Here is a 13875-nt window from a genome sequence, read left to right as displayed (position 1 = left end):
TCTCTAAGAGAAAAGTAGCAACAGAGAACCCTTTTAGTATTTTATTTCTTAGGGGACTGCCAGGAAGCTTTTTGAATAGTTCTGTCTGTTTTTAACACCTGATATTTGAAGCTGTAACCAGGGCATTGAGTTCAAACACAACTTGAACTATTTTCAAAGGTTTATCCAGCGTTACAACATAACAGTCGTTGCTCCAAAAACTCTTTCATTAAGCCAGTCTATCTTTTTTCCCAATTAGGGTAAGATCCTGAACAGAAAAGGATGCTGTCCTATTTGCACTGAAAGTGAGTAAGTTCCTTCTTCACATTTTAAAAGTTCTCTTTTATTCTATCAAGAAAATGTTACAATTGAAACGTGCTCGCATTTCATCTCCCTCCTTTTTGAGGAGGCATAGGCAGGCGCTTTTAGCAGGGGACAGAGTTAATATAATATCTCCCATAAATTAAAAATAAAATATCTGTCAAAGGGAATTTTTAATCTTCCAATTACCAATTTTTGTGTGTGTCAAATTAGAGGAAACATTTCTCTCTTTACAGTATAAATTATAGTTTTCCTGTGAAATTTGTAGCCAGAATGAATCAAATAACATTTGCAGTTATCTAAGCTAAGGTAGTGATATGAAGAAAGGCAAAGCATAATCAGATATCATGCTCCAGGTCCTTCATGTTGATTTGTGGGAGTCAGAAAAGGTTTGCAAAAGTCAAACAGGAAGTCTGTGGCAGAGATAGGGAATACAATGGAACACAGGCCTCTTGATATAATTCTGTGCTTTAGCCATAGCATCATCCTTTCCCTCTCATAGCCCTATTATCAAAATATTTAAGCATCCCTATTCAGCAAAGCACGTAAGCCCATACTTAACTTAAAGGTAGGCACATGGTTAAGTGCTTTACTGAATAGGGATGCACTGCTGAATCAGGGCCTTAATACTTTATAACAGAGCAGTCCAAAAACTAAACATAATTTCTATGGAAAATGTCTGTTTTTGTCTAAATTTTTTAATTTTTTGAAATTTGCCATCAGCTGTACTTTATAATCATTTATGTTGGCTGCTATCAAATTATACACATGATGTACAATAAGTCATTACTTCTTCCACTATGCATCTCAAACATACTGAGGCACTCTTAACATATTGCTGTTAGACATGTTTAGAGCAATTGTATAAACACCACTTGGCCTTAGTAGAGGAATTTATGGTTGAATTGGTGTCATGGTAATATCCTGTATTTATAAATTAATCCAACATATCTCTTACCATATGTCCAGTTTTCAGTACTCCAAGGCTAGAATGAGTGACATTGATAGCTCAGTGGTTTGAACATTGGCCTGCTAAACCCAGGGTTGTGAGTTCAATCCTTGAGGGGGCCTTTTAGGGATCTGGGGCAAAAATTGGGGATTGGTCCTGCTTTGAGCAGGTGGTTGGACTAGATGATCTTCTGAGGTCCCTTCCAACCCTGATATTCTATGACATTGGTCATAGAAATATGTGACATATACTCAGAATGAGAGACAGTAAAGAGGAGCAGATGGAAGGATCTTGAAATGAAGCAGGTTTTGCTTTAACGGATATAAATTTTTCATTTCAAAGGCACAGAAACTTTCAGAGCCCTGGGTTCAAATACAACCTTTCACAAGTGCCATGAATTTGGTGACTTGAGTCTTGCGTCTAGTGGTCACCTTGTCAATTACAAAATCACAGCATGACTTGACCGTATGGGAAGCTTCCTGTAGAAATTCTTAGTCAATAATTAGTAGTAAGGCAACATCAGGATCATTTGAGAGGGAAGTAAATTAAAATCTTAAATGGATGATGCACCCCGTAATTCACTATCATTGAAAGCCTTCTTGAGTTGAACTAAAAATATTTGCAAATGGACAGTGTGCCCTTCTTCTGGAGATGGATAAAGGGGAGAAGGTGAAGTCATTTTTTCAGAGCTATTTTCATTGAATTACAAGGTGTTCTGTTCTTCAGGTGCCAGGGGAATTGCTATTTTTATTTAAAATAAAAATAATTAAATTAAGATTAAAATGACTTTTGAAGGTTACAAAAGACTCCATGGTGATTTATGTAAGCAATAACCCTCAACACAAGTGAAACTAAAGGCCAAGTGCCTTCACCAGTGAAGAAGAGTGTGAAGCTTATATACCTGCTGTTATTGAAGTACCAGCTGTAGCTCATCAAGTGACACCTTACTTAAGAACAGAGTAGCCAGGCCCTGGGCAAGTACACAGACAGGGGAGTGCTAAAGAAACCATGCCCCTCTTGCATTTTGGGCCTGATTCAACTCCTCCAGAAGTCAGTAAGTGTCTTTCCATTCACTTCAATGGACTGTAGATCAGGCATTTTCTGTACAGGGCTTGGGAAAACGGCACTCCCTCCTAGCAGCTGTAGAGTTTCTAGCCAAAACAGACAGAAGTGGAGTTATGGCCCATCCCTTCTGCCCACACTGGCTGGCAGAGCTGCCTGGATGCAGAAATGGGAGCATTTTACATTATCCTAAAAGTTGGTGCAGTCGGCATTCTCCTCTGGGCCGACTAAAAGTACAATTCTTCTTGGATCTCCCTTTGGGATGGTGTGTCTCAGCACTGGCCCCAATACTGAGGGGCAAATATCAAGCACAACGTAGCTTTTATAGAATAATTTTTTTAAAATTAACTAATGAGTTCCGAACTGTATAATTATAATGCAAAGTGCCAGATCATCAGAGGTCTTGCAACAGCAGCCTGCTTCTGATAAGATAAGATGTACACACATTACACCTATTAATACACTAGACATTTCTGGTGGTTCTAGCAGATGTGACTTCCCAAAGCAAAAACAACACAGGAGGTACAAGAACACACTGTGCTCAGGAGAGCTGAGTACTGATGTGCATAGCCAGTTTCTACAAACTGGGTCCAAAACAGTCATTGTTAAAAGACATATTTTTTTTTTAGTTTAAAATGTATTTTTCAAAACAGTTTGCAGCAGAGAGAAAAAGTACCTAGTCTCCTAAAGGGGTAGTAAGTCCCTTTTGTCTATTGCTGCTAGGATTAACTGTAGTTAGTTTTGGCACATCCTTTCCTAAACTCCATGGCTGGTGTACAGTTATTACTAATTAAACACAGTGGTCAGACCAGTGGAAAATGTCGTTTAGTTCAACAGTTTAGTTTATCCTGTTGTAAAAGTGTAATGAAATATGGTCTTTTGGGCCTGGTTTACAAAAAGCGCCACTGACGTCAGTTCCATAAATTAATAATCCTATGTTATACCCAGATCATTTTCATATACTCCGCAACCACCACTAAACTACATTCAAATGATATTAACAATCTAACCTCAACCCAAGACTAAAGGCAAGGAAATTTGGAATTCAGGTTAAATCTCTCATCCTTGCTTGGAAGGACTCACAACACTTGCTAAAGTTGTAGAGGGCATAGGCACTGTGAAAGCTTCCCACCACAGCTCTGTGGATATGCTTTAATCCTGATCAGTTATCACGTCTGCTATCATGACTGAGCCACAACCTCTCTGTACTTCAATTTACCTGTTGTACCTGCCACAATTTGGTGCTGTGTGGTTTCATTAATTAAGATTTTTAAAGCCACTCTTAGATCTTCAGATGAAAAGTGCTATACAAGTCTACTAGTATCATTCATTATTATTCCAGTTATAGGCCTTTTCTGGGCAGAGTGTGGCAGTCATGCCAAATCACTCTGTGATTTTGTAATTGACAAGTCATCACTATAGGCAAGAGTGAGGTCACGAAATTCTTGTGACATGTCATATTAGAATCCAAGTCTCTGGTAGTAACAACTGGTACCTTAATTTAGTATAGCACATTGCTCCCTTTTATAGTAATCACTTTTTAAAAAACTCCTCTCATGGAAGTGTGTATCAACAAAATAGACTGCAAGGCTAAATACCTAGAAAAACTGCATGTGATTTACCGATACAGACTTCTCAGCTGTCATGGTCTACTGCATGAGTACGTAATTAGACAAATCTGAATAGCAATTTTATTTATGAATTAGACCATATCTTCTCCTGCGGAGTTTTGTTTTGTTTTTTCTTTTTTTTTTTTGACAAAAACACCCTACAATGTGCATTATATCAAGCTGTACCATGGGGCAATTATGATGAAAGTATTATAGGGATTAGCATTTTTAAATTAAAAAATGAAATTCTGTTGTGCATGTGCCGTTAATAATTTGCCCCATTTAATTTAGGGCTTAGTTTACCATTTGGCCTAATTACATTCAAAGTTTCATTTTGGTTTTAAAAAGCTGAGTCCTTTATGAGTTATAGATGTACAAATAAATCACCTTAACCAGTAAACGTCTATTTTTTCCCCTCTATCTCTTTACTTAGAAAATGTCCAAACCAGTTTCCTCAGAGCTCACTCCAGTGGCTAAATAATAATTTATTTAGGATATCTGCTTCCCACTGCATGACCTCTTGCTTTATGAATGCCAAATTTAAGCCAGTCTGCTAGGAACTGGAACGATCTAGGTCTCAGGCAAATTTTAGATCCTTTAGGTGGGTGGAGACTGAGTATATTGTATGAGATGTACACAAAGGCCGTAATTTTCAACAGCAGAAGCCTAATGGTAGGCTCCTAAGTCCATGTTTAGGCTGCTAAATAAGTGATCTTATTTTTAAAAGTGTCAACCACCCAGCAGATCTTACTGAACTCAGCAGTTGGGAAAATAAGGTCATTTTTTAGGAGTCAAAATGTGGGCTTAATTTGGGATTTTCAAAGGATCCCAAGGGAATTAGGGATGCAACTGGATGATAGTCACCTAACTCTGTTCTGCCCTTTTGAAAATCCCAAACTTTCTGAAAATCTTGGTCAAAGTCTTTAAGAGGTGAGGACCAAATGTGTGTGCATGTAAACACGGGGACTATGCTAGTACCTTTACATGTCCAGTATTGCTGAAGAGGGCTGCTCAGACACTGTTAACTAAAGAACCACTGCTTCCAATAGGTCTCATGGGGGATATCTTTGGGGGGGAAAAGAACATAAACAATCTGTGATTAAAACCCTTCTGAGTGAGAAAGAAGGGGAAGCAAGCTACAAATGGTGGCTGGAACCCTTTTTGTGTCCTTTGCCCTTTACAATCCCGCTACACTCTGCATTTAAGCTTTCTTTTCAGTCCTCCTTGTTGGCTAGTGTCTGAGGAATCTCTCACACACTCATGCAAACTGTTGATTTTTTTTAAACACATTTCTAACAGAACTTTCAGAAATATTTTATACAAAGGCACTGTAGTAGCAGATAATTTAGACTATTCCTAGGTAACTCTCTTTTTAAATTTCAGTTCTTAAAGTAAACAACAACATTTGCATCAGACATTGAATTGTCCAGCCCAGAATATATTCTTTTTTTATTGTAAGTGCACTGCACCAAGTTGACATATGATGTGACATGATGTAACATAACATAAAACAACATTACTCTGCATAACATGTTAGAAATTAAAAACAAATATTTCTTTTGGATCCTGTCAGTACTAACAATTTAGCTGGCACATATCTAAATGATGTTTGTTCTCTGTGTCTTGATTCTTAACCATGTCTGTCTTAGCTGAATAAAAAAAGACACTAGGTAATAATATGTACAATAACCCCATATTCTTGGCCTCCAGAAACAGACAAAAAACAGTTCTTTTCATTGAAATTTTCCCCATGGTTTAGGCTATTTTGTTGTTGCTGATTTCCTCATTTTCTTAGAAGTTCCCTGCCCACATGAATAGAAATAATATCTAATTTCTTAAAACAAATAAGGAAATAAATTTTATGCAAATAATTGCATTGGTACCCAGGAGAATGAAGACAAAACGCTAATATAATACTTACCAGTAGCATCAGAACCTGATGCTATAATTCTTTAAATGGGTAACTGTCACTTGAAATCAATAGAACTAGTCATCGGTAAAATAAGACTCCTTTGAGGTGAATAGTATTATCCTTATCCTTTTCAGATGAAGAAACTGAGGCACACAGAAGTTGGTGCCCACATTTTAAAAAATGCTCCTTAATTTATTTATTTTTAGTGCTCATTTGGTAATTCGTAAGGCATGATTTTCAGAGGTGCCGAGCCTCTACAGCTCTCATTGACTTCAGCTGGTGTATGTTGATGCTTCAAAAGCAGCATTAATGTACACCTGTATTTTGTTGATTGCAGCACCATGTACATCCTTGCTATGCAGACTATTCCTGCCAGAAACAGCAGTAATCAGCTGATGGTAGTGTTACTAGTGTTTATTGCTGCATCAGGAGGTGGAAACTCTAAAATATATGAGCCATTCCCCTTAATCCCTAGACCCTGCCACTGAAGTCTCCTCTGTATCTCTGGTCATACATAGCCTACACACAGCCTCCCCATTGGAGGGGAGTTAGAATCTGTGGGCTGGTCTTCATTACGGGGATATCGATGCTACTGCAATTGATGCAGCAGGGGTCGATGTTGTAGGTCTAGTGAAGACCTGCTAAATTGATGGCAGAGTACTCTCCAGTCAACCCCGGTATTCCAGCTCCCCGAGAAGAGTAAGGGAAGTCGACTGCAGAGCATCTCCCCTCAACGCAGCAAAGTGAAGACACCGGGGTAGGTTGACCTAAGCAATGTGTAGCGTAACTTAGGTGGACTTACCCCTCTAGTGAAGACAAGCCCTTCCTTAGGCTATATCTACACTACAGATTACTTTTGTATAATTTACATCACTCAGGGGTGTGAATAATTCACATCCCTGAGGCATGTAAATTATACCAACCTAAGCACCAGTGAATAGCTACCACCTCTCGCGGAGGCAGGAGTTACTAAATTGGTGGGAGAGCTCTCTGTCGGCTTGAACCATCTTCACCAGAAGTGCGACAGCAGTGCAGCTGCATCAGTGAAGCTGTGCTGCTTAGCACAGTGGGGTGCTAGTCTTTGACTGGTTCCCCTACGTGCTACAGCAATACAAAAAATCTATAAAAATAATAGTCGGGGTGAAAAAAATGCACTTTGCTCCCCATTGACCTGTGACTTCTCTGACACCTTCACAGACGAAAACACCAGCCAGAAATTTGTCCTACATTTGTAGAAAATATTGATGTAAGTAAATCATACTATTAGATATTCACAAAGTGCTTGTTTTTCAGCCAATATTGACTTAAACCAGGTATCAACAGAACCATATTGACTAAAAAATCAAAGTGGATATATTATATTAGTGGTTAGATTATGTTTTATAGAATTATATAGTGAATGTGAGAGTACATTTTATGTGTAGGCATTAGATTCACTGGTAGGCAAATTTACAGCTACTTTTTGTCTCTGGAGCAGAGCAGGCCAGCCAGAACAAACAAATGAATCTGGCCAAACAACTATATCTGTCTATCTCTATAATATAAATGTTATGTATATAAATATATAAGCATGTAAGGCCAGATCCAGAAACTGCTGAAGTCAATGGTACAATGCCCATTGATTTCAATGAGGTAGGATATAACTCGTGTATATATATATATATATATAATTAAAATTATATCATGGAACATATATATGTTCCATATTTCTGTCACTGTTAACGCCTTCAGCCTGCAATAAAACCTACATGCCCAGACCCTTGTGCCTGCCCAAAGCCCCAGTGATTCACTGGGCTGTGCACAGAAACAAGGATTTGGGCACAGGCAAAGATGTGACTGCAGGATCAGGGCCTTTGGTTGCTGGAACTGAAATTTTTTAAATAATCTAACATAGTTTATCCCACCTGTTTATTTCTTTTCTATGTTTCATTCAGCTTGAGTGATGGAATTAGACTGGTCGGTTTGTCTTTTGTTTCTAGCTAGTTCCACAAATGTTGATGTTTATTTTCCCAACCCTGAAAAGAATGTTTAAATTGAAAAAATAGAAAGCAACAAGCTTGTCATTCAATTAAAAAAAACATTTATTATTATTAGTTGCCCTCCACTTCCACCTAACTGTGAACTTTTGGGCATATAAGGGTGGGCTGTGTCTCTTAAGTTCCTATCAACTGCTGCTTTTCAGACTTCAATTGGTCTTGATGGTGCTTTTGTTTCTCACTTACCTGCAGAGCCTGGAGTTTGCACTGTATTTGGAGACCCCCACTACAACACTTTTGATGGAAGGACATTTAACTTTCAGGGAACATGTCAGTACGTTTTGACAAAAGACTGCTCCTCCTCTGCCTCGCCCTTCCAGGTGCTGGTGAAAAACGATGCCCGCCGGACCCGTTCTTTCTCCTGGACAAAATCTGTGGACCTTGTGTTGGGCAGAAGCACTATTAGCCTCCAGCAGCACCTTACAGTGAAATGGAATGGGACCCGGATATCACTGCCTTGCGAGACTCCTCAGTTTCAGATCGACTTGGATGGTTACTTGCTGAAAGTGACAACCAAAGCAGGTGGGGCTTGCTCCAAATCAGAAACATTAGAAGAAGCATAAAAGATGCTAATATGGTAGTGTCTCCCCTGTATCTAGTGAAATCTCCAAATGCAACAATTCCAGAATTGCAAACATGAAGAAACAATAATTTAGTGGCAATAATCATGTGCATTTTGTGCTTATGATGAGCTTTATGCTTGAGGATCTCAAAAAGCTCTATCAATATTAATTAATTCAACCTTACAACATCCCTTTGAGGCATGCAAGAGCAGAGATTCATCTGCAAATTACAATTTGTATGCAGATTCTCTTTTCAGAATGTGTTACTTTCTGCAAATGGCAACCCTGTCCATGGACGGTTTATGTATGTAAATGCATATATGAATTTCACTTCCAGTGACTTCTAAATGGTTTGCCTATGGTCACCATGTGACATGCTGTAACACTGAACAATAGGAAGCTGGTTCTCAAACAGGACTTCATGTTTTCGGTGACAGCAAAAAATTGTGCTCCATGTTAGTGTGTATATAATCACAATTCCACACTGCAGTGAATTGCTAGGCAAAGACCGAATGAGTTGCATATGCAAAATTGTGGACAAAATTCAGTGGGCATACCAAATTATGCCCACCAAAAGGGAGGCTCCAGTTGAAAAACCAGGCCCTGGCTTGCTGTATTACGTCAGCTGCTTGCAGTGTTCTTTCTTTATCTGAATGAGAGCATATCTGTGTGGAGCTGTGATCCAGGCGTTTGGTCTCCTTTGTGTTGTTAGACCCAGAAGTGGGAACAAATGGGAACAGTCAGAACATCTGGTAACTTTTGTGAAGGAATAAGGAAGTGAGAGAGCAGATACCCAGGTCTGCTGAATCCTAGCAAATATGTTAATTGTCGAAATGTTGGACCATTGGGCATACAGCTGTTCTGATAAACTGATCTGAGACTGTAGAACCCCAGCATAGATAAACAGAGGGTGGAAGTTAAGAAAATACTCATTAGCACACATCAGGTAGGTAGCAGTCCCGGGAAATTTCACTTATACAGTGGAGTACTGTTTCAGTGAGAATAATATTTACTGTTAATTCAATTAAATGCCATGTGAAAGCAGTGAAACCAGTCCCTCCGATAAAGTGATACAGTCACAGTCATGAGGCACAGTTATACTCATTAGCTAGCATGATTATTTTACACGTATCATAGCATCCACTTCTGAGATGAGAATTGAGATACCTATTCACATATCCACTGGAAATGTAACCCTGCATAATGTGGATCCCAGCTCTGGGCTTGTTCCTCAAAATGGCAAGGCAGATTTTTGTGCCTGTCTGTAAAATGTACACAAGAGGACCATTACTCAAAAGTTCTAATTTAAAGCATCTTGAGGGTTTCTCTCTGCAGTCAGCTGAACACTGTGAATTCTAGTGATGTGGAATTCATTAGCCAACCACAGCCCAGAGAGAGGTTCTGAATCAAAGACGACTGGCAGCTAATCCTGCTGCTGTTCCATTTGTTGTTGACATAAGGCCAATAAACAACTGCATACATCTTTGTCCCTGTGGTGGAAGATGTAGTGCAAATATGACATATGACAGCGTCCTGAATAATATGTAATTGCTGCAAATTATAGTCCGAATAATTCTTCGCTTTAATGGACAAGGATCAGATTTCTTTCACTGAACACACCACTAAAGGCCAATTCCTCTTTGCCTGGGCAAACAACATCTGAAAACAACAGAACTACCTGGCTCCTCTGCATAGTGGCAGAACTTGCTACAGAGAGGCTGTGCAGGGAGATGGAAAGTATTGAGCACCAGGAAGCAGCGATTCTGGTGCCACGCTCTCTGATGGTGCAAATAGTTGGTCAAGTGTACTGTAGTGGATCTGTGGTTTTGTAGAGACTTTGTCTAAAATCCCCATGTTGGAAACAGAAGGGAGCACAGCTGATATTATGCGGGAATTCTACTATCAGGATGGGAGAGTATTCTGTCTGCACAAACCTTGCACAGATCCTCTGTACAAATCCTATTTGCTGAGGCTTTGTGTACAAGTATTTGGACCTAAACCCTTAGAGCAGAATTTTGGCTGCCAGATCTTGAGGATACTTTAACTGTGAAAAATTCTGCAGAACAATTGATGTGAGCCTCCAGCAAGTGAGACTCAGTGTGGGACATGCATAAATGAACAATGAATTTTTTACAATTCAGTATCCTGTGCCAAGTTAAGCTGAGTAACAAGTTGGTTTAGCATCCCTCAAAAAAGGGAAAATTGGAAAACCCTAAAACGTAACTCAAAAAATGTTCCTATGCTGCACATCCCCAGATGGGACAGATGCTGCATCCTTTGGCTTCAAATCCTGCCAATTGCTTACACCCTGACTCCCATCCAAGAGAATGGGAAACTCATCTATTCAGTGAAAAAAAAAAAATAGGCACCAAGTAATACTTTCAAACAGTTTCTGTTTGCCAAGGAGACCATTTCAAACATTATTCCATAGAATAATCCCTTTTGTTAGTTGGTTTATTGAAATAAATGAAAATTTCCACATATGCACCAACAAAAAGATACACATTATACAGTGTAATCAGGCAAGAATGAAAATATCCTGTATATTACAGTATTAGCTAATGTCATAATATAAACACGATTCCTCCTTATCCAAAAGCAGAAAAGGCTCCATTAGAGAGAGAAATCTTCATTTTGTTCATCAAAACCAAAGAAGCATCACTGAATGGTTGAAAAATAATGAATCTAAAAATGTAGCATTATACAGTTACAAAAGGTTCATTAAGACCTGAAAATTAAATCAGGAGATAGTGTAATTAAACTAAATGCAGTTTTAGAAAAGTCCTGTTTTACCAGTGCGACAGTTGCCATCTTGGTCAACGCTGGGAACTGAACCAGGAACTGACACATTTAGAAGTACAAATGTCTACAGCTTGTCTTAAAGAGCCAGAATTTGTAGTGGGAGACTGTAACTGACATCTTCTCTGGATGGGGCTCAGAGAGAGGGGGGCATGAACACACACTGACTAGCTCTTTAAAATATTGTAAAGCAGTGGTCTCCAACCTTTTAATGACCAAGATATCTTTCTGAATTTAAGGGCAACCTGAGACCTACTCTACTCTACTCCGTGAGGCCCCACACCTTCCCCAAAGCCCCGCCCCACTTACTCCATTTCCTGCCCCTGTCATTTGCTGTCCCCCACCCTCACTCACTTTCACCAGGCTGGGGCAGGGGTTGGGGTTCGGGAGGGGGTGTGGGCTAGGGCCAAGGGGTTCGCAGTGTGGGAGGGGACTCTGGGCTGAGCCTGGGGTATGGGGTTGGGGTGCAGGAGGGGGCTCTGGGCTGGGGCAAATTGTTGGGGTGCAGGATGCGGTACAAGGGGGATGGGATGCTGGGTCTGGGAGGAGGGTCAGGGCTGGGGCTTGGGGTGCAGGAGGGGCTATGGGGTGCTGGCTCTGAGAGGGGGCTCAGGGCTAGGGGTTGGGGTGCGGCCTGCCTCCTGCCGGGCAGCACTTATCTCTGGTGGCTCCTGGTCGGCAGCATAGCGTGGCTGCCGCTAAGACAGGCTCCCTGCCTACCTCAGCCCCACGCCGCTCCCAGAAGGGGCCAATGCGCCATTTGGCCCCTGGGGGTCCACGTGGCTCCACACGTTGCCCCTCTCTGTAAGCACCACCCCCACAGCTCCCATTGGCCACAGCTCCCCATTCCTGGCTAATGGGAGCTGCGGGGGCGGTGACTGCAGGCAGGAGCAGCGCGCGAAGGGAGACCCCTGCCCCTCTGCTCCCGGGCTACACTGGCCACTTCTGGGAGCAGCTTGGGATTGGGCTGGCAGGGAGCCTGTCTTAGTGGCTGCTCCACTGTGCCGCTGGAGATCGCGATCGACTGGGAGATCCTCTAGGATTGACCCGTCAATCACGATTGACTGGTTGGTGACCGCTGTTGTAAAGGATACAGGAACATTTAGAATAGTTTATTTAGGGCTGTGCTGCACAAGCCTTATTAAAGCTGGTAATCATGAGTAGTTCCACTGACATCAATGAATCACTTTTTAGACATCAAATTGCTGATGGAAAATAAATATGAAATGCCTTAAAACACCAAGTTTAGACACCCATTTTTCAGAATTCAAGTGCTCACCAACATGAGTAAGGGCTGAGTAATCTAACCCTTTCTGAATTAGCATTACTCCTGAACTAGTTGGGTGTGGGACATTCTCCCTTCCCGTCCCTTTGTGACTCCACTTCAGGTCAGCAGCCTCATGAAGCTCATTAATGGAATGAGTTGAGCATAAACTCTTAAAGTAGAGTTATGTTCTAAACCAAGATGAACTAGAACTTAGATTTGGGCACCCCAAACTTTGGTGACGTTTCGATTTGGATTCAGATCTGTACTCTGTGGCTCGGTCCTATCTCCAGCTCTGAAAAATTATTCTGTAAACGTGGTCTTCAATCTTTATTCTATGTCAGTGACTCTTCCATATGGAAAAGGTTCGGTTTAAACGTCAACGGCAAGATTTTTCCAAATGCCAGCAGGGCAAGCTTTGTATGGGGTCTGAAAATCAAGCTGTATTTTATTTTGTGCAGTGTCGTCAGAAACAAAGATGGCTGGAGTGGTCTGGCAATCTTGTTGATGCATGAAGCAGCGTAAAAGAACTTTTTCCTCCTTGCTGCTCTGCTGGCTCTTTGTCAAAAATAGTGAAGCCTTTTTTTTTTGGTCAGCAAACTGCACAATAAATACATAGCGCCCATTATAGTGCTTTTTCTCGGTAAATCTCAAAGCACTTTACAAAGGAGGGAAGTATCGTTAACCCTATTTTCCAGACAGGGAAACTGAGGCACAGAGAGGGGCAAACAAGTTGCCCAAATTCACCCATCAAACCAGCAGCAGAGCTAGGAATAGAACCAGGGCTCCAGTATTTCGGTATATGGCCCTAGCCACTAAGCTACACTGCCTAGTGAATAAAACACTGCATGGAAACTAGAGTGCCACTGTGAGAGGACACAAAGGCCCTGTCCATGCTAGAACTTACAACGTCAGGCACTGTTTTCAGACATGATTAGGACATAGCATTTTTGTAACATTGTTTACTTCCACACTAATGTGTTAGAGCCACAATAAGAAACCATACTATAGAAACAACCTGTGTGGGGAGGAATATTGGGCAGGTACTTGCAAAATCTTGCTTGCCAACTGTCTCCCAAAACCATTGTTGCTTACATGTCTCAAGACAGAGTGTGGCCAAGGCAATATATGCCAATGACAAAGCACCTCTTTTGCAGCCATTGTTCTGACTGCAATAACCGTTTAAGCATATCCTGTTTTATTTGAGGGCTATGCACATTGGAACTGTAGTGTGAGCCAATGAGAACTTTTTACAGAAGAAACTGTGCCAGTTTTTAATGGAGTGATTAGTTTTTTTAGTTAGTTGTATACATAAACATAGCGGGGAATACAGATGGCATTATGGGTGATAAGATTGGGCGTAATGAAATCCAGGTTGTC

The 13875-nt window shown here is 40.8% G+C and overlaps 1 protein-coding gene across 1 annotated transcript in view; it reads left to right on the top strand.

Annotated features, from left to right (window-relative positions):
• Positions 1-13875, top strand: part of BMPER (BMP binding endothelial regulator) — a 191487-nt gene that overhangs the window by 122126 nt on the left and 55486 nt on the right. Inside the window, exons 11-12 of the mRNA XM_077809237.1 lie at positions 239-284; positions 8062-8391. Of these exons, the coding sequence (XP_077665363.1) occupies positions 239-284; positions 8062-8391 (376 nt within the window). The remainder of the gene's footprint in view (positions 1-238; positions 285-8061; positions 8392-13875) is intronic.

This window comes from Eretmochelys imbricata, chromosome 2, assembly GCF_965152235.1.
Source record: "Eretmochelys imbricata isolate rEreImb1 chromosome 2, rEreImb1.hap1, whole genome shotgun sequence".
NCBI classification, from domain to species: domain Eukaryota; kingdom Metazoa; phylum Chordata; order Testudines; family Cheloniidae; genus Eretmochelys; species Eretmochelys imbricata.
The sequence above is the reverse complement of the archived record's forward strand: the minus strand, read 5'-3'. Positions and strand labels throughout refer to the sequence as shown.